This window comes from Eubalaena glacialis, chromosome 15 (assembly GCF_028564815.1).
Source record: "Eubalaena glacialis isolate mEubGla1 chromosome 15, mEubGla1.1.hap2.+ XY, whole genome shotgun sequence".
Lineage (NCBI taxonomy): Eukaryota > Metazoa > Chordata > Mammalia > Artiodactyla > Balaenidae > Eubalaena > Eubalaena glacialis.
Genome location: NC_083730.1, coordinates 52981033 through 53002739, shown reverse-complemented (window position 1 = coordinate 53002739; position 21707 = coordinate 52981033). Strand labels below are relative to the sequence as shown.

The window sequence follows — 21707 nt, the reverse complement described above, 5'->3', positions numbered from 1 at the left end:
GGTAATATACGAAGTCCAGCCTCCCCACACATTTGAAGGGGAGAAAAGTCAACATTATATGAATATAGAACATTTTCAGAAAAATGGAAAATGCCACTATGTTTGGGGGATAAAATTACATTTGAAGAAACATATTTGGTTAGGGACTGTCTTCTTGTAATTATGCCCATTTATTTAATGGAAAAATATTCCTTTGAGAATCAAATGTGTACATTCCCTCCCACAGTGTTTTAAGAAACAAAATCTTCATCAGTCCAATTTTTAATCTGCTGGAGAAGCTTTGTTTTTTAAAATTTCCATGGCAATGTTCATAAATTTAGAAAAAGACCATCCGTTGCTTCTTTGTATTTTCAAATTTTCCTACCTTTGGGAGAGTCTTCATACAGAGAGAAAATTTTAAGCCATTTCATTACTGGTGGTTCATTTTCAAAAAGCAGACTATGGCAGTGACCATTAGAGTCCTTCTCATCAAAGGATTTCAAAAGACATCACCTTTGGGGAGCATTTTTATGTTTGTTTTTTAACTTTTTATTTTGAAAAATAGCCTACATCTTCCGAAGTATATAAAATAGTTTAGTCAGTTACCATGTTCCAGTCAGCCAGCCTTAATTATTATCAAGTCATGGGAAATCATGCTTTATCTATACTTCTGGTCACTTTTAATTCTCCTATCTCGAATTATTTTTGAAACAAAGCTCAGTCATCATTTTATCTATAAATGCTATCATATACATCTCTAAAAAAAATAGTCCTTAAAATGTAGTATAATACCACTTCTATACCTAAAAAATTAATACTAATTCACTAATATAATCAAATGCCCATCAATGATCATTTATCTGATTTAATTTTTCTTTTTAATTTTTTCTTTTTCATAAGGAAAAACTTTCCATATAAGAATGTATACATATGTAAATATCACAGTGTAACTACTTACATCCAGATAAAGGATATTTCCAACATTCCAGCATCCTTCCTTGGGCTCCCAGTATCCCCCCAATGGTACCAGTGTTCTGAACTCTGTCATCATTAGTGGTCAGAATAGTGGTTTTGAGCTTCATATAAATGGAATCATTCAGTATATACTCTTTTGTGTCTGGCTTCCTTCACTCAACATTACATCTATGAGATTAATTCATGTTTTTGCATTTAGCAGTAGTTCTTTTTCATAGCTATGAACTATTCCACTGAATGAATATGCTGCAATTATTTGATCTGTTCTACTGTTGATGGACATTTGAATTGTTTCCAGTTTGAGGCTACTAAGGATAAGACTATTAAAAACCATGCATGTCTTTTAGGGGCATAATAATTCAATTCTGTTGTACATATGTACTTAGGAGTGAAGTTACTAAATCGTCGATAAGCATGTGCTCAGTAGATCAGGCATGTGGGTGAGTTTTAGTAGAGCAGGTGCACAGCTTTAATAGATACTGCTAAGCAGCGTTTGAGACTCCAGTTAGTCCACATCCTCGTTACCACTTGGTATTATCAATCCTTATAACTATGGCCAGTCTGATAAGCATATATTGGTATCTCCTTTTGGTTTTAGTTTGTATTTCCCTGATAATGAGTGCTTTTCAGCACTTCTTAATATGCTTATTAACTTTTGGATATCCTCTCTTGTGAAGTGCCTATTAAGACTGCCCTTTTTTTTTTTTTTTTTTTACTGGGTTGCCAGTCATTTTGTACTGATTTATGGGTGTTCTTTATGTATGTATTCTCAAGATGAGCTCTTTGTTTGATATGTGTATTTGCCTTTTTCAGTCTCTTATGAGTGACCAGAAATGCTTAATTTTAATTGTTTTGATATTGGGTAATGTAGGTCTCCAGCTTTGTTGATCTTCTTTAAATTTGATTTGGCCATTCTAAGTATTTTGCTTTTCCATGTAGATTTTAGAATCAACCTGTCAACACACACACACACCCACACACACACACACCCACACACACACACACACACCCACACACACAGGGATTTTGCTTGAGACAGCTTTGTTGGTCTTCTTTAAATTTGATTTGGCCTTTCTAAGTATTTTGCTTTTCCATGTAGATTTTAGAATCAACCTTTTGAAACACACACACACACACACACACACACACGCACACACACACGCACACACACACACACCCCCCGGGATTTTGCTTGAGATTGCATTGGAGCTACAGTTCAGTTTAAGAGAAGATAATATCTCAGCAGTAATGAGTCTTCCAATCCATAAGAATTGTATTTCTCGTTATTTAGGTTACTGGTTCACAACCAGAGTTGATTTTGCCCCAGTAGGACGTTTGGCAGTGTCTAGAGACATTTTGGTTGTCACACCTTGGGGGGTGGGGGTGGGTGGAGGCAGTGGCTTGTGCTCCTGTCATCATGTAGGTAGAGGACAGAGATGCTACTCAACATCCTACAGTGCACAGTGCAGCCCGCCCCCGCACCCAGCAAAATTATCTGGCCCCAAATGTTAAGAATGCCACTGTTGCAAAATGCTGATTTAGAGTTTTCATTTTCCTTAGCAATGTCTTGAGTTTTCAGTGAAGCAGTGTTGCACATTTTTGTTAGAGTTATCCTTAGCTATTAATATTTTCATGCTATTGTGAATGATAATTTAAGTTTCATTTTCTAATTGTTGCTAGTGTATGTGTATATATGTGTTTATGTGTATGTGTGTGGATACGTGCAGGATATTTGTTGTTTTATGTCTCTTATGTCCCAGTTGTTTTATATTTTACAAGCTCCCTTTCAGTCTCTTTTTTCACCTTTACATTTTTTTTATTGTTGTTGAAGAAACTAGCATCTTTGTCATGTAGAATCTCCCACAGCTTGGATTTTGCTGATGGTATCAGTTTAATATTGTCCCCTGTCTTTATGATCACTGTCTGTATCCATTAATTGATTAGGAGCAGCTACAAAACGAGATACTCTGATTCTGTCATTTGCTTTTCATTTATTAGCCCAGGACATTTTTGTAAAGAGACCCACCCCACGTCTGATTGGTTACTGAGTTTATAGAGAAAAGGTGTGGTAAATGCTATTTCCCCTTTTTAACAGTTTTCAAAATAATGAATTGGTTCTCTAGGATCCTCCATAGGCGACCAGTGAGTTGTTGAGTTGTTTTTTAACTAAAAAGTATCATTATGAATTTACGGTTTTAAATTATTTGATATTTCAATCCATTGCTGTTTGTACCTCATTGGTGATCAAATTGTTACATGTTTGGCTTGAATCTCTTCAAGAGCCTAAGGTAGTTTTTAAACTTCCTTGCTTTCTGTTATAACACAATATTCTAGGCTGTTGAACATTTCTTGCCCCTGAGCTTGAGTCAGCCATCTCTTTGTGGATCTTTTACTTAATGTATTTAGAGAGGGTGCCGGACCATGCTGAATACTACTGGGTGGTCATTGTTTCTTGGCTTTGAATTAACTTTATCCTTTTTCCTGTGCACAAAATCCTTGGTTTCAAAAAACACCAACGTACTTATGCATTGTTTTATCACAAACTACATACCCAACAGCTGTAGAATAATGGTACCAACTTGACTGGTAAAAATATGATTACTGAAAACAAAAATTATTTTTGCAATCTTTTGGGGTCTGTTTTTAAGGGTATTTCATAATAGGGATGTGCTGTCAGATTACTGTATTTTAAAGTAGTTTGGAATACTTCTACTCTGTGTGGTTATTTTACCAATTGGGTTTGCATTTAGGTACATTTAATTCACTTTACATTTGAATTTTTAGGGATTGCATTATTAAAATTTGATATTATGACATATACAATATTTACATGGTTCCAAAGTCAAATCTACAAAACAAGAGGTATATACAAAGAAGGTTCGTTTCTATCCTTGTTTCTTCTTCCTTATCCCTCCCTCACTTTGTAAGTATCCGTTAAAAAAACATGTTTATGGGTTAACTTTACCATTATTTTTTTTTCAATATCGCACGTATGTATATGAATTTAGATCCTCCCTTCTTTTAAATAAGTGAGGTTTTCACGAGGTGGTCTATTTCACTTGCCCCCCACCTCCTTTATGTACCTTCTGGTATTCAGAAAGGTTTGTCTTTTGGTTCTAATGCTTTACCTTTATACTCAACCTTTACCTGATACCTCGCTCCCCGCCTCCACCCTTGTGCTGGTCATTGGTTCCCAGTGTGAGCCTCTTCCTTCTCCGCCCCCCGCATCGGTGTTGGAGTAATGATCCCCCCAGCATCGGTGTTGAAGTAATGATCCTTGTACTCTTTGGAAACATTCCCAAATCTCCAAATTGAATACGTTTTATGTGGAAACATGTGTGGGCCGCAGTTGATTTAGAGGAGGTAAGTTAATGTAGGATCACCTGGGTCATGTTGAGTTAAAAAAAAATAAAATCAGGTGAAGGAAACAAGTGAACCTTGTTAGATGAAGCTCTTACAGCACCAGGTAACATTGCAGCACGAGGATTCCTGCTTCTCCGTCAGTTCATTATCGAGTGGCTAATGCACCCAGGTGCCCTGGGGTTTATGGAGACAGTACCTCAAGGAGGGAAAAATGTTTCTCTGGGGCTGATTTGTCACTTAAATGAGAAGATAGTATGTGAAGTACTAAGGGCTAGGCTAGGGCACCATGAATCATTAATAGCCTGGGCTCTCAGAAACCTAATTTTAGTCCAGAACAAGAAGCAAATGTAGCAGCACTAGGCCCTTGATTCAGCGTCTTTTCATTTCTCAAATGGCTAATGGCTAAGCGGGCAAAGACGGGGAAGCTGGGCTGATCAGCTCTTGATTGAAACGTTCCTGAAAGGCAGAGCTCTTTCATTCCTTCACTGATTCATGGTTGTTGGATGCCTGCTGTGTGTAAGGCATAATGGTGAGGGAGAAGAGGCAGAAAAGAGCATTCTAGAGGGGACCCTCATACACAAACCAGGTTATAATGTAGCGGGTGGAAACCTGTAATGGCACATCCGGGGAGAGCCCTGGAGTGGAGAGCTGACGTCTGATCAGGTGCAGAGTTGGGAGGATGGAGCCTGGGCCGCGTGCTTGGGGAGGGGCTGCTGGAGCTGGTTCATGGGTGTGAGCGCTGGTGCGGGATTCTTCACCCGTCACGGCACCTTCCTAATTCTTGGAGGTTTAATACCCTATGCAGTGGGGGTAAACAAGCTCTTCTTCACTGTAGAATTTGAGTAGGTACCAAGCAGATGGAAAAAAATTGTAGCAGAGGGTTAACATTCCAAATCATTTGAGTTCCTGATCCCCGCCCCTGCCCCCAACATAACCCCCACCATCCAAGAGGAAAACGGATGTGCATCCCACTTGACCCTGCAGTGCTACCTCTAGCAGTTTATCCCAAGAATACATTTGGACTCCCTGCAGATTACATGTACAAAGATGTTGCTCTGAGCGTGCGGTATATGTGTGTACGTACGTATGCATATATCCATCTAAATGTGCACTCTCTTCTTCCCATACATACCTCCACCAAATACACACATGGTCACCTTGGACTTAAACTAAATCTCCAGTAGGGGATTGACTAAATACATTGTTCTTGGCTTTTTTTTTTTTTTATAATGACCATATATTATTTACATAATAACAAAATCAGTACAATTATTTTTAAGAAGGCAGTTACAACTTGCTTTCTCTTTTAGCGCCATCCACAGAGATTTGGAATTTTGTACTGGTTGTGAATTTGAAGCAGAATGTTTATATTTTTATATTCTTTGAGTTAGTATTAGTTTGACTTGGCTTCCTATTTTTGGTTTAAATATAAAATTGGATAATGACTGTGTATTACAGCAGGGTGATGACTGACTCTAGGGAGGTATTCTTAAAGTTCTTTGGATGGGATAAGTGAGTTTGCCAGGTCTGGCTTAGTGGTAAAACCCTTTGATCTACTCTGAAAATAATACTTAATTTATGTGTGGAAACTTTTGAACATGTTTTGCATTTTAAAAATGAATATTAATATCATGATGTCACTTGTATGTGGAATCTAAAAAACGATACAAATGAACTTATTTGCAAAAGAGAAATAGACTCACAGACATAGAAAACAAATTTATGGCTACCAAATGGGGAAGGGGCGGAGGGATAAATCAGGAATTTGGGATTAACAGAAACATACTACCACATATAAAACAGATAACAAGGACGTGTATAGCACAGGGAACTATATTCAATATCTTGTAATAATCTATACTGGAAAAGAATCTGAAAAAGAATATACGTAGAAGTGAATCACTTTGCTGTACACCTGAAACATTGTAAATCAACTATACTTCAATTTTAAAAATTTATAAAAATTTTAAAAAAATGAATATTGGACTTCCCTGGCGGTCCAGTGGTTAAGACTCTGTGCTTCCACTGCCCGGGCTGTGGGTTCAATCCCTGGTCAGGGAACTAAGATCCCACTTACGGCGCAGCCAAAAAAAATAAATAAAATTTTAAAAAAATGAATATTAATCATCTTCCTTTAGCCACGTGTTTTCAGATGTTGGATTGGTTTACTAAAGCAATGTCAATTATAATGTGACTTTCTTGTTCTCCTTGCTTTGAAGAATCAGATGCGGGGGAGATTCTATCCTGGTGGACAGACCTGTGAACTTCTTGCCTCTTCTACTTTTTTCTTAGGGTAATTTAATTGGCGTGAAGACCTTAACGACTTCTGTCCAATTATTGGCAATATATAGTGATCCTGATATATCAAATGTTTTTAAAATAAAATTTCACAATAAAAATAATTTTATTTTGTTTTCTTAACAGAAATCGTAGCCCATTAATGAGTTTTGGAGCCAGCTTTGTCAGTTTCTTGGTAAGTTGATGTGGGAAGAGGTTTTGGTGGGAGGGAAACAAATATGTAATGTATGTCTTTTCGTGGTTACCTGCTGTACAGATACACTATTGTAGAAGATCTTTTACAGTTTAAAACTGGAACAAAGTTTTTGCTTATTAACCAACACTTATGAGATACCCTCCCCTAATTTTAAAGATTAAATGCTTATATCTTCTAGAGCATTATATTTTTTCCAACCAAAATCCTTTTTAAAATAAAAATATAATTGAAAGACCTCTCCAAAAATTAAAACTGCATTAGAAAAAAAAAAAAAAAAAACTGCATTAGAGTTGAAAAGAAAAAAAAAAGTCAGACTTTGGAGAATAAAGGTTTGCTTTAAAATTATTGAATAAATGTGGACTGGAAGACAAGTTAAATTAGCAGATTTAAAGTTTATCGGTTACTTTTGCATTTTTTTTTTAAAACATCTTTATTGAAGTATAATTGCTTTACAATGGTGTGTTAGCTTCTGCTTTATAACAAAGTGAATCAGTTATACATATACATATGTTCCCATATCTCTTCCCTCTTGCATCTCCCTCCCTCCCACCCTCCGTATCCCACCCCTCTAGGTGGTCACAAAGCACCGAGCTGATCTCCCTGTGCTATGCGGCTGCTTCCCACTAGCTATCTATTTTACATTTGGTAGTGTATATATGTCCATGACACTCTCTCACCCTGTCACATCTCACCCCTCCCCCTCCCCATATCCTCAAGTCCATTCTCTAGTAGGTCTGTGTCTTTATTCCCATCTTGCCACTAGGTTCTTCATGACCTTTTTTTTTTTTTCCTTAGATTCCATATATATGTGTTAGCATACTGTATTTGTTTTTCTCTTTCTGACTTACTTCACTCTGTATGACAGACTCTAACTCCATCCACCTCATTACAAATACCTCCATTTCATTTCTTTTTATGGCTGAGTAATATTCCATTGTATATATGTGCCACATCTTCTTTATCCATTCATCCGATGATGGACACCTAGGTTGCTTCCATGTCCTGGCTATTGTAAACAGAGCTGCAATGAATATTTTGGTACATGACTCTTTCTGAATTATGGTTTTCTCAGGGTATATGCCCAGTAGTGGGATTGCTGGGTCGTATGGTAGTTCTATTTGTAGTTTTTTAAGGAACCTCCATACTGTTCTCCATAGTGGCTGTATCAATTTACATTCCCACCAACAGTGCAAGAGTGTTCCCTTTTCTCCACACCCTCTCCAGCATTTATTGTTTCTAGATTTTTTGATGATGGCCATTCTGACCGGTGTGAGATGATACCTCATTGTAGTTTTGATTTGCATTTCTCTAATGATTAATGATGTTGAGCATTCTTTCATGTGTCTGTTGGCAATCTGTATATCTTCTTTGGAGAAATGTCTCTTTAGGTCTTCTGCCCATTTTTGGATTGGGTTGTTTGTTTTTTTGTTATTGAGCTGCATGAGCTGCTTGTAAATCTTGGAGATTAATCCTTTGTCAGTTGCTTCATTTGCAAATATTTTCTCCCATTGTGAGGGTTGTCTTTTGGTCTTGTTTATGGTTTCCTTTGCTGTGCAAAAGCTTTTAAGTTTCATTAGGTCCCATTTGTTTATTTGTGTTTTTATTTCCATTTCTCTAGGAGCTGGGTCAAAAAGGATCTTGCTGTGATTTATGTCATAGAGTGTTCTGCCTATGTTTTCCTCTAAGAGTTTGATAGTGTCTGGCCTTACACTTAGGTCTTTAATCCATTTTGAGTTTATTTTTGTGTATGGTGTCAGGGAGTGTTCTAATTTCATACTTTTACATGTACCTGTCCAATTTTCCCAGCACCACTTATTGAAGAGACTGTCTTTTCTCCACTGTATATGCTTGCCTCCTTTATCAAAGATAAGGTGACCATATGTGCGTGGGCTTATCTCTGGGCTTTCTATCCTGTTCCATTGATCTATATTTCTGTTTTTGTGCCAGTACCAAACTGTCTTGATTACTGTAGCTTTGTAATATAGTCTGAAGTCAGGGAGCCTGATTCCTCCAGCTCCATTTTTCGTTCTCAAGATTGCTTTGGCTATTCGGGGTCTTTTGTGTTTCCATACAAATTGTGAAATTTTTTGTTCTAGTTCTGTGAAAAATGCCAGTGGTAGTTTGATAGGGATTGCATTGAATCTGTAGATTGCTTTGGGTAGCAGAGTCATTTTCACAATGTTGATTCTTCCAATCCAAGAACATGGTATATCTCTCCATCTATTTGTATCATCTTTAATTTCTTTCATCAGTGTCCTATAATTTTCTGCATACAGATCTTTTGTCTCCTTAGGTAGGTTTATTCCTACGTATTTTATTCTTTTTGTTGCAATGGTAAACGGGAGTGTTTTCTTAATTTCACTTTCAGATTTTTCATCATTAGTATACAGGAATGCAAGAGATTTCTGTGCATTAATTTTGTATCCTGCTACTTTACCAGATTCATTGATTAGCTCTAGTAGTTTTCTGGTAGCATCTTTTGGATTCTCTATGTATAGTATCATGTCATCTGCAAACAGTGACAGCTTTACTTCTTCTTTTCCGATTTGGATTCCTTTTATTTCTTTTTCTTCTCTGATTGCTGTGGCTAACACTTCCAAAACTATGTTGAATAATAGTGGTGAGAGTGGGCAACCTTGTCTTGTTCCTGATCTTAGTGGAAATGGTTTCAGTTTTTCACCATTGAGGACAATGTTGGCTGTGGGTTTGTCATATATGGCCTTTATTATGTTGAGGAAAGTTCCCTCTATGCCTACTTTCTGCAGGACTTTTATCATAAATGGGTGTTGAATTTTGTCGAAAGCTTTCTCTGCATCTATTGAGATGATCATATGGTTTTTCTCCTTCAATTTGTTAATATGATGTATCACGTTGATTGATTTGCGTATATTGAAGAATCCTTGCATTCCTGGAATAAACCCCACTTGATCATGGTGTATGATCCTTTTAATGTGCTGTTGGATTCTGTTTGCTAGTATTTTGTTGAGGATTTTTGCATCTATGTTCATCAGTGATATTGGCCTGTAGTTTTCTTTCTTTGTGACATCTTTGTCTGGTTTTGGTATCAGGGTGATGGTGGCCTCGTAGAATGAGTTGGGGAGTGTTCCTCCTTCTGCAATATTTTGGAAGAGTTTGAGAAGGATAGGTGTTAGCTCTTCTCTAAATGTTTGATAGAATTCGCCTGTGAAGCCATCCGGTCCTGGGCTTTTGTGTGTTGGAAGATTTTTAATCACAGTTTCAATTTCAGTGCTTGTGATTGGTCTGTTCATATTTTCTATTTCTTCCTGGTTCAGTCTCGGCAGCTTGTGCATTTCTAAGAATCTGTCCATTTCTTCCAGGTTGTCCATTTTATTGGCATAGAGTTGCTTGTAGTAATCTCTGATGATCCTTTGTATTTCTGCAGTGTCAGTGGTTACTTCTCCTTTTTCATTTCTAATTCTATTAATTTGAGTCTTCTCCTTTTTTCTCTTGATGAGTCTGGCTAATGGTTTATCAATTTTGTTTATCTTCTCAAAGAACCAGCTTTTAGTTTCATTGATTTTTGCTATTGTTTCCTTCATTTCTTTTTCATTTATTTCTGATCTGATCTTTATGATTTCTTTCCTTCTGCTAGCTTTGGGGTTTTTTTGTTCTTCTTTCTCTAATTGCTTAAGGTGCAAGGTTAGGTTGTTTATTCGAGATGTTTCCTGTTTCTTGATGTAGGCTTGTATTGCTATAAACTTCCCTCTTAGAACTGCTTTTGCTGCATCCCATAGGTTTTGGGTCGTCGTGTCTCCATTGTCATTTGTTTCTAGGTGTTTTTTGATTTCCCCTTTGATTTCTTCAGTGATCACTTCGTTATTAAGTAGTGTATTGTGTAGCCTCCATGTGTTTGTATTTTTTACAGATCTTTTCCTGTAATTGATATCTAGTCTCATAGCGTTGTGGTCGGACAAGATACTTGATACGATTTCAATTTTTTTAAATTTACCAAGGCTTGATTTGTGACCCAAGATATGATCTATCCTGGAGAATGTTCCATGAGCACTTGAGAAAAATGTGTATTCTGTTGTTTTTGGGTGGAATGTCCTATAAATATCAATTAAGTCCATCTTGTTTAATGTATCATTTAAAGCTTGTGTTTCCTTATTTATTTTCATTTTGGATGATCTGTCCATTGGTGAAAGTGGGGTGTTAAAGTCCCCTACTATGATTGTGTTACTGTCGATTTCCCCTTTTATGGCTGTTAGTATTTGCCTTATGTATTGAGGTGCTCCTATGTTGGGTGCATAAATATTTACAATTGTTATACCTTCCTCTTGGATCGATCCCTTGATCATTATATAGTGTCCTTCTTTGTCTCTTGTAATAGTCTTTATTTTAAAGCCTATTTTGTCTGATATGAGAATTGCTACTCCAGCTTTCTTTTGATTTCCATTTGCATGGAATATCTTTTTCCATCCCCTCACTTTCAGTCTGTATGTGTCTCTAGGTCTGAAGTGGGTCTCTTGTAGACAGCATATATGGGTCTTGTTTTTGTATCCATTCAGCCAGTCTGTGTCTTTTGGTGGGAGCATTTAATCCATTTACATTTAAGGTAATTATCGATATGTATGTTCCTATTCCCATTTTCTCAAATGTTTTGGGTTTGTTATTGTAGGTGTTTTCCTTCTCTTGTGTTTCTTGCCTAGAGAAGTTCCTTTAGCATTTGTTGTAAAGCTGGTTTGGTGGTGCTGAACTCTCAGCTTTTGCTTGTCTGTAAAGGTTTTAATTTCTCCATCAAATCTGAATGAGATCCTTGCTGGGTAGAGTAATCTTGGTTGTAGGTTTTTCTCCTTCATCACTTTAAGTATATCCTGCCACTCCCTTCTGGCTTGCAGAGTTTCTGCTGAAAGATCAGCTGTTAACCTTATGGGGATGCCCTTGTGTGTTATTTGTTGTTTTTCCCTTGCTGCTTTTAATATGTTTTCTTTATATTTAATTTTTGATAGTTTGATTAATATGTGTCTTGGTGTGTTTCTCCTTGGATTTATCCTGTATGGGACTCTCTGTGCTTCCAGGACTTGATTAACTATTTCCTTTCCCATATTAGGGAAGTTTTCAACTATAATCTCTTCAAATATTTTCTCAGTCCCTTTCTTTTTCTCTTCTTCTTCTGGGACCCCTATAATTCGAATGTTGGTGCGTTTAATGTTGTCCCAGAGGTCTCTGAGACTGTCCTCAGTTCTTTTCATTCTTTTTTCTTTATTCTGCTCTGCAGTAGTTATTTCCACCATTTTATCTTCCAGGTCACTTATCCGTTCTTCTGCCTCAGCTATTCTGCTATTGATCCCATCTAGAGTATTTTTAATTTCATTTATTGTGCTTTTCATCGTTGCTTGGTTCCTCTTTAGTTCTTCTACGTCCTTGTTAAATGTTTCTTGCATTTTGTCTATTCTATTTCCAAGATTTTGGATCATCCTTACTATCATTATTCTGAATTCTTTTTCAGGTAGACTACCTATTTCCTCTTCATTTGTTAGGTCTGGTGTGTTTTGACCCTGCTCCTTCATCTGCTGTGTGTTTTTCTGTCTTCTCATTTTGCTTATCTTACTGTGTTTGGGGTCTCCTTTTCACAGGCTGCAGGTTCGTAGTTCCCGTTGTTTTTGGTATCTGTCCCCAGTGGCTAAGGTTGGTTCAGTGGGTTGTGTAGGTTTCCTGGTGGAGGGAACCTAGTGCCTGTGTTCTGGTGGATGAGGCTGGATGTTGTCTTTCTGGTGGGCTCGTCCACGTCTGGTGGTGTGTTTTGGGGTGTCTGTGGCCTTATGATTTTAGGCAGCCTCTCTGTTAATGGGTGGGGCTGTGTTCCTGTCTTGCTAGTTGTTTGGCATAGGGTGTCCAGCACTGTAGCTTGCTGGTCGTTGAGTGAAGCTGGGTCTTGATGTTGAGATGGAGATCTCTCAGAGATTTTCGCCGTTTGGTATTACGTGGAGCTGGGAGGTCTCTTGTGGACCAGTGTCCTGAAGTTGGCTCTCCCACCTCAGAGGCACAGCCCTGATGCCTGGCTGGAGCACCAAGAGCCTTTCATCCACACGGCTCAGAATAAAAGGGAGAAAAAATGGAAAGAAAGAAAGAAAGAAAGAGGATAAAATAAAATAAAATAAAGCAATTATTAATAAAAAATAAGAAAAAAAAATTAAGAAAAAATTTATTAAGAAAAAAATTTTTTAATTTTTTAAAATAAAAAATATGAAAAAACTTATTAAAAAATTTTTTTTAATTTTTTAAAAATAGAAAATAAGGAAAAAATTATTAAGAAAACATTAGGAAAAAAAATTTTTTAAGTAAAAAAAAAAACTGCATTAGAGTTGAAAAGAAAAAAAAAAGTCAGACTTTGGAGAATAAAGGTTTGCTTTAAAATTATTGAATAAATGTGGACTGGAAGACAAGTTAAATTAGCAGATTTGAAGTTTATCGGTTACTTTTGCATTTTTGAATATTAATATTTAGGAATTGAGAGAAGAGGTTGCAGTTAGGTTTTAAAATAAATTGGGCAATGTAGAAAATTGGATGCTTTTAATTAGGTCCTTCCAAGAACCTGGTGTCCTGTCTCTACCCTTGTAGCCCGTTCATCTCAGAAACCTCAATTCTTCTGGGAGAAAGTAGCAGGTTTTCAGTAGAGAAGGGATCATTTTTTTTTTTTTTTAACATCTTTATTGGAGTATAATTGCTTTACAGTGGTGTGTTAGTTTCTGCTTTATAACAAATTGAATCAGCTGTACGTATACATATATCCCCGTATCCCCTCCCTCTTGCATCTCCCTCCCACCCTCCCTATCCCACCCCTCTAGGTGGTCACAAAGCAAGGGATCATTTCTACCAGTCAAATGTGACCTGAAAAAATCTACCAGGATCAGGTGCTTGGAAACAAGCTGCCAGTGGAATTTTTCACTGGAGACAATAAAAAATGGGTTCCTTACAAGTGAGCCCATTGGAATTGCTGTCCCTGAAAAGATTGATAATTTTCAAAGTAGTACCTACTAGCTGATGTTTCATTAGCGTTTTGTGCTGTCCTTGATGAACCCAGGGATCCATGCGTGGGTAGAAAGTGCTTTCAGTGAGGCTGTGTTCTAAAAACTGAATTAAGTGGACCAGTCAGAAATTGTATAATTTTTTTTGTTACTGTGTTTAATAACAAAAAAATGTAGAACAGTAATTGCAAGGACATTTGTTACCATACATTTTTTCATGCTGGTGTAATAGAGGTATGTTCTTATTTCATATTGAGATTATAGGGTTTTTTTTTTTTTTTTTTTTTTTAAATAAATTTATTTATTTATTTATTTTTGGCTGTGTTGGGTCTTCGTTTCTGTGCGAGGGCTTTCTCTTGTTGCGGCGAGCGGGGGCCACTCTTCATCGCGGTGCGCGGGCCTCTCACTATCGTGGCCTCCCTTGTTGCGGAGCACAGGCTCCAGATGCGCAGGCTCAGTAGTTTTGGCTCACGGGCCCAGTTGCTCTGCGGCATGTGGGATCTTCCCAGACCAGGGCTCGAACCCGTGTTGCCTGCATTGGCAGGCAGATTCTCAACCACTGCGCCACCAGGGAAGCCCTATAGGGTTTTTTTTTTAATGAATAGGGTATGCTGTAACATTCTGATTCTTTTACTGGCAATAAATCATTTAGATGGTTTTTCCCCCTAGTTTGGAGTTGTGTTGTAATAAATTGGCCTAAATTTTCAGACACTTACTGATTCATTCTTTCCTTATTTCTTTCTTGGAAGAATGCCATGATGACATTTGAGGAAGAAAAAATGCAGTTGGCATGTGACGACTTAAAAACCACAGAAAAGCTGTGTGAAAGTGAAGAGGTTGGAGTAATTGAAACAATCAAGAATAAAATTAAGAAGAATGTAAGTACTATGTCTTTAAGTTATGAACTATGTGCTGCTTACTTAGAACATTGTTTATTTACTTGGTTTTTGGTGTTTAGAACATGGCTAAAGCACTAAATGTTTCTTACAGCTTTTGATTATGTAAAGCATGTTTCTTAAAGCAATAGAACTCCCTTTAATCATTAGAGCTTTTCAGTGCATGTTCTTTTGGTATCTTAAAATTATCTTCTTCCACAGTGGACCATGCTGCAAGGGCTTTTGCAGGTTTTCATATATGTATTTCAGATATGTTGCATTGGCATAATTCAGGAATTTAGCTGTTACCTCCTTTTAAAGCCCAGGGCTCCCCAGCCTTTGGTTATAAATAAAGTCACAATGATATCATAATCCACTTTTCCTGATTTTTCTTTCACCTTTCAGTGCAAAAGTTCTAGACTTTGAGAGGCATCCTCCTACCTCTGATGTTTCTGGAGCACCCAGGGGAGTCACATGTGTCACTTGTTTAGTTGACAAACCAGTCTGTCGGTTACAGTCAGCAAAAGCCACCTGTCATTTCTGCTCCTTTATGTCACTCCAGGTGGCTTCACCTCTGCTCTTGCTTATGGTGTCCGCCATAAGGAAGCCACTGATGGGCCCAGAGTACTGTCTCCTGACACTCCAGAAGGAGAGAACACCACAGTTCTCCTTGATTTCTCGTTTCTCCAAACTGTACATCAGTCAGTGACCAAGTCCTGTTGACTCTTTGTTAAATACGTCCTGAATTCATCTACTTCCCCTGCCAATGCCCTGGGCCAGCCACTATCTCCACTTGCCTAAGACAAACCCTCACTGGCGTTTCTGCCTCCAGTCTCACTGTTCTGTAATTCTTCTCCAAAATACAGTCACTAAGATGTATTATACATCGCTGATGTATAATATAAATATAAATTTAATATTATATATTATAAATATAAGTATAATATAAATATAAATCAGCAAATTAAACATCGCTGATTTCATTTTCAGTGTCCCCGCCCCCTACCACTGCCATTGCACTAAAATCCAAACTCCTTAATGTGGCTGACTTGTCATTGACTTCTCCTCTGCCTGGAACATTCATCTGCCTCTTGACCTGGTTCATATCCATTCTTTAGTTCTTCCTAGATGTCATTTTCTCTAGAGACTCTTGTCTGAGCCCCCAAGCCTATTAGTGTGTCTCCTACAGGTTCCCATAGTTCCTTGTACTTCATCCTTCAGAGCATTTACTGCATTACGTGGTCATCAGCATTCTCTCATTAGACTGTAAGCTAATTTACATGTCTGTGCTCAGTATCTAGTACCAGGCCCAGCATATACGTTAATAATCAACATTTGTAATGGGTCCTTGCTTAAAAAGCATTTTCACATACAGTATCTCATTAGCCCTTCCAACAGCCTTGCAGAGTAGATGTTATTACAAGCAGAGAAAACAGAAGCATCAATAGATTGACATTTGCTTAAGCAAACAGGGTAATGGGTGCTGGAACTAGATCAGGAACAAGAGTGACCATGGTGAATTCTGCTAATCTAGAAAAAAGAGAAGCCAGCCATTTTGTCATGTATATTATGTATACTTTTGTCATATTTGGAAAAATCCTATGATTTCTTATATCACTGTGAAAGCATATGAAAACTAACCTATTTTGTTCAAGCTTAAGAATGCACTGTTCTATTTCAGAGCGAATTTTCTTCGTTTAGCATTCTTTACGATGAAAACCAAAATCTTATTAAAAAGTAGGGTTTTTTGGTTTTACTTTTTCATATTTTATAGAGGTAGTCACCTTTAGAGATTATGACTTAAATTTCAAGTTCAATTTGTGATTCATTCAGAGATAATTTTTAATTCCAGGGTGTTTTCTCCTTAACTAACATGTAATCAGTTTCCAACCCTCACATCTCGGTTGCGTGCACCAAAGGAATGAACCCTAATACTATCGGTCCTTCCTGAAGGCAGATGGCTGCAAAGTGGCTTTTCAGGTTGTTTACCTGGGGCAATGTTTTGTACCTTCAGTGATTTTTTATTTTGGATAAGTAAGAACTTAAGTTGTTTTCAAAAAGGTAAAACTCCGAAGTTGTGTGTGGGCTTTCATGTTTCCCATGAACTCAGTTTCTGTCATTTAGAGTATTTGTCTTTGAGTTACAAGCCTCTTCATCAATGTATTGTTAACAAAATAAAGCTGGACTTAATGGGGGAGGATAGAACTACCAGGCTCAGAGTGTAAATTTGGTCTTGGATTTCAGCAACTGCTGTTTCACACTCCCTGCGTGAAATTATTTTGCACAATAAAGTAATAGTTGTTTGGAAGGAATATTGTTCTTGGTTGTGATTTATCAGTGTGTACTTTCTTCCCACCAAACAGGTTGATGTCCGAAAATCCACCCCTTCTATGGTTGATCGGCTTCAGAGGCAGATAATCATAGCTGACTGTCAAGTTTACTTGGCTGTGCTCTCATTTGTAAAGCAAGAATTGTCAGGTATGCTGAAGCATTGTTTTTAATGGCTTTTGCTATTCAGTGGACACAATTGGTAATACCTTTTATTAATTAATTAATTAATTTATTAAGAACGCCTCGTATTTCAATCTTTGAAAACATGTGGCATCTCTTTGGGGCGTGATCCTGATTTATTACTTGAGAAATTGAAACCACATGTGCTTAATGTGTGTTTAGTAGAGATGTTTTAATTCCAAAATCTGTTTCGTCCTCTTGTATCCAGATAGTCTGTCATACTTAGAGATATTACCAGTGCCTTAGACAGATTGATAGATTGATGGGTTTTTTTTTTCTTCTTTGTGGGAATCAAGTTGTGATAATAACCCTTTAAAGTGAAATATAACCGGTTTAAGTTACTCAGAAAATTGTTATTGAAGGCCTGAGTGCGTACTAAAGACTTCCTAACATACTTGAATGACCTACATTTTAACAACCCTTAATGAGGAATATAAACTGATTTCTTACTTAGTTTGCCCAAGACAAATGTTTTCCAGGATTTTGTAGCTTTAATACCTTGAGTGGCATAGACTGGAATTGAGGTTCTCAGAGCTTGCTGTAAGATTAACTTTGACACTAATTCTTCCTTTAATGTGGTTTTATGTCTCTGATGCTGATGGCAGAAACCTGCCTCTTTGGTAGATAGGATTTACTTGAAAGAGTGAAAATTCAAAAAGGAAATAGACTAAAATTCACAATGAGAAAAGCATTTTCTTCCAAACCTGAGATGAAAAAGGGTATGTTGCTGCTAAGTCATAGCATACACTTTTCTTTCTGGATTACCGGCAGCCAATTTTCCTGTCCCTTTTCTTTCTTTCTTGTCTCTCTCTGTCTCCATCTCATACTTGAGGCTGCTTTGTTTCTTCTCTTTGGCTCAAGTCAGAAGTAGAATTAACTTTTATTGTGACCTCCAAAGTGTGGGCTTCCTAGTAATTATCTTCTTTTAAAATGTGTTTTATGGTTGTACTATGGCCTTGTCCTTTTGATCCAATTTTTTTTTCTCTTTAAGTCTCATCTCAGGACTCTCCCAATAACTATCTTACTTATATGGTTGAGGGCTCAAAGCTCATGTGAATTTTCTATAACACAGTGATATAAAATCCCCCATTTGGAGTGGCACACTCACGTATATGTAAAAGAGCAGCGGGAGGAGCTGGACCTCTTTGGTCAAGACAGGAGCTCTGGTGTTTTCTGTGATCTTGGACTACTTTTTCCTGAGGCTCAAGGACTTTTCTAAGGACCTCATTTTAGCCATTAAGAAAATACCTGTTGAGAGAAAAGGATAAATCAAATGTAGTAAAATGTTTGGGGAATCAGGGTAAAGGATGTCGGGGAAACTTTATATTAATCTGTCCTTCACATGTTCATTCATGGGTCCATTCAACAAATAATGATAGAGCACATACAATGCTAAGCACTGTGTTCCATGAGCAAACCCAGGCCATGGTCCCTGCCCTCATGAAATTCAGAATCATCAGTTAGTACTATTTATTTTTAAAATTACTCTGATTGTAAAATTACTAAATATTGCTTTAGAAAATTTGGAAAATATAAAATAGTGAAAAAGCAAGTCATTTCTAATCTCACTACTTGGAGAAAATCACTCTTTATTGCAAATGTTCTGTTTTTATCTTTCTCTTTCTTTAAAAAATTGAATCTGTGGTGTTTTGTATCCTACTTTTCCCTTTTAGATTATAATTCGCATATTTTTCCTATAGCTCAGAGTTTCAAAATATAATTTTAAAAGCATTAGTTTATCATGTGAAGGTACCATAATTTATTTAACCAGTTTCTCTTGGACATTCCCATGTTCTTTGCTTTGTTTTTTGTTGTTGTTTTAGTGAAGCTGAACTTAATTTTATATTTTACCCATAAACTGTGTTTCCTTCACAAATTACCTTCGTGACCTTTTCCTATTCTCCTAAAAAGTTGATATTAATCAGCTATTTAATCCTGTTTATCATAGATTTTTTTGTGTTTTGTTTTCTTTATTAATTTTTATTGGCGTATAGTTGCTTTACATATCATAGATTTTTAACAGCACCCTTGGTTCTTCCTGATGCCGTATAATTTATTGAATGTAATATGGATAGTGAAAGGAAATTGACAGACATGAGAACCTCAGGTTCTAATAAACACATGTAGTGGTCATTTGCTTTATGAATAGCTCAGTATTTGTCTCAAACAAACAGACATAACTAAAAATGTGCTTCATTTGCCTTTCAGAAACCCTCTAGGTTATAAAACTATGAAAAATTTACTCTTTGTTGGGATCCGTTTCTTAAACTTGGTTGATGGATAATTGTTTTGGAACGACCCCTCCTTGGAGATGTTTGTTGTAGGTGGTCCTCCCCCACCCCTTGATCAGGTGGCCCAGAAGTGGGTGTGGGTACACACTCACCTGAGCTCCAGGTAGGAGTGAGTCTGTGTGAATTTGTTGGTGCTTCTGACTTTCGAAAGAGCTCCTGTACTTTGTCTCATTTGAATTTCTTTATAGTGAATTACCCCATCCTCTCTCTCTATTTTCCTATACTATTTTTTTAAAGATTTATTTATTACTTATTTATTTTATTTATTTAGTTTTGGCTGCGTTGGGTCTTAGTTGCGGCACACGGGATCTTTTTGGTTGAGGCATGCGGGATCTTTCACTGTGACGCTTGGGCTCTTCGTTGTGATGCGTGGGCTTCTCTCTAGTTGCGGCGTGCGGGTTTTTTGTTCCTCTTCTCTTCTCTAGTTGTGGTGCACAGGCTCCAGGGTGGGTGGGCTCAGTAGATGTGGTGCGCGGGCTCTCGTTGAGGTGCGCGAGCTCAGTAGTTGGGGCATGAGGGCTTAGTTGCCCTGCGGCATGTGAGATCTTAGTTCCCGGACCAGGGATCGAACCCATGTCCCCTGCATTGGAAGGCGGGTTCTTTACCACTGGACCACCAGGGAAGTCCCTCCTATACTACTTTTTAATTTACTCTGTTATCCAAAGGACTTTGTTGTTGTTGTTGTTTTTTGCAGTGAGCACATGTGAATTACTTTCGTAACAAAAAGTATTTATTTTTAAACCGACTTGATGGCTTTTGCCACCTTGTTTGCGTTTCCTTTATTTCCTTTGGGCTTGAAGATTGGCCCCACGTCTTACTATTCTTGGCATAACATACGCTCAGTAAATTTTCCTCAAATGAGATTGTTTGCCTCGTTTCACAGGTGAGGCCGTTGAGGCTGGATGATTTGTTTGAGGTTAAACAGTTTACACAGTGATGACAGAACCAGGACCTGAGCTGTGGGCTTCTTATTTCATATCTGAATTCCTAGCATTCACAGTTTTCCCTTCACCTTCATTTGGTCACATGAACCACCAGCCTCCCAATGGCCCAGAAACCCGAGGTTCTCAGGGCCTTGTCCCTCAGCTCCCGTGCGCACGTGCGCCTTCCGTCCTATGGAATGGGCCCCCGGGAGAGTAGAACAGCCTGCTTTTGGCTCGGATGCTTCTCCAGGCCCGGTTGCTTCTCCAGGCCCGGATGCTTCTCCAGGCCACATTCTCTATGATGCCCCTGGAGTGCTCTTTCTAAACCTTGTTACACCTGTGCTTGAGACACTTAGCTGTTCTGCAGCATCACCTACAAGGAATAGTGCAGATTCCTTCCTCGGGTGGCATGGAAGAACCTGCCCCCTACCTCACCGCCACCGCCTCTGGCTCTGCAGGGCTGATTGCAGGTCTCTGAGGCCCTGCCGCCTCGGGACTTGGTGTGCGCTGCCCTCTCAGTTTGGAACCCCTTTTGTCTTTCTCTTGTGCCTCCCCAGGTGCAGCCTGGGTCTACTCCCTTCATGTTCTCCTTCCTCACTGACTTCATCATACGGCCTCTGTTACTCTGCTTGGACCCTGTCCATAGCCAGTTAGAGCAGTCGTCACACAACTGTACACATCTGTATTTACATGTCTGCCCACAGTAACAGATGGGAAACTTCTTGAGGGCAGGGACTGTGTCTACCTGCTATCTTTTTTTTTCCTCCACATTTATTGAGCACTTACTGTTTGTCAGATTCTGGAAGGTGGTAGATGCTAATGGTCTAGAGATGAATGAGATGTAGCTCTTGCCCTGAGGGTACTGACAGTTTAGTGAGGGAGAAAGAGGACTAAATAAATTCTCATTCAGGGTGATACTTTCACCACTAGACATTAGACATATAAGTTAGTCGGAGAGGTTGCACAAGGAATGAGCAATTCCTAAACTCTGCTGGGAAGGTCAAGGATCCCTGATCCTGAACCTGAGCAGGGTTATAGAGAATGGAAGTCCGTTGTCTTCTCTGTGTCCCTGGCACCCGATATGCTGCCTTTTCCTAACACATGGTGGGTATATAAATGTGAATTAAAGAGAGGGATGGAGGAAGGGTGATGTTGTTCAGGAATGAGATGCATGATACTGAGCCCTAGGAAGCCCCAAGAATAGTTGGGATTGGAGAAGTGAGTCTATCAGAAGTCTGTTGACTGGGGGTAAAGGTAATAATGAGGAGGTGGGCTGACTAGTGAAAACTAAATCATCATCTTTTTTT

The 21707-nt window shown here is 38.1% G+C and overlaps 1 protein-coding gene across 1 annotated transcript in view; it reads left to right on the top strand.

Moving 5' to 3' along the window:
- Positions 1–21707, top strand: part of TTC39C (tetratricopeptide repeat domain 39C) — a 109476-nt gene that overhangs the window by 40808 nt on the left and 46961 nt on the right. Inside the window, exons 2-4 of the mRNA XM_061169572.1 lie at positions 6742–6790; positions 14550–14678; positions 17039–17153. Of these exons, the coding sequence (XP_061025555.1) occupies positions 6742–6790; positions 14550–14678; positions 17039–17153 (293 nt within the window). The remainder of the gene's footprint in view (positions 1–6741; positions 6791–14549; positions 14679–17038; positions 17154–21707) is intronic.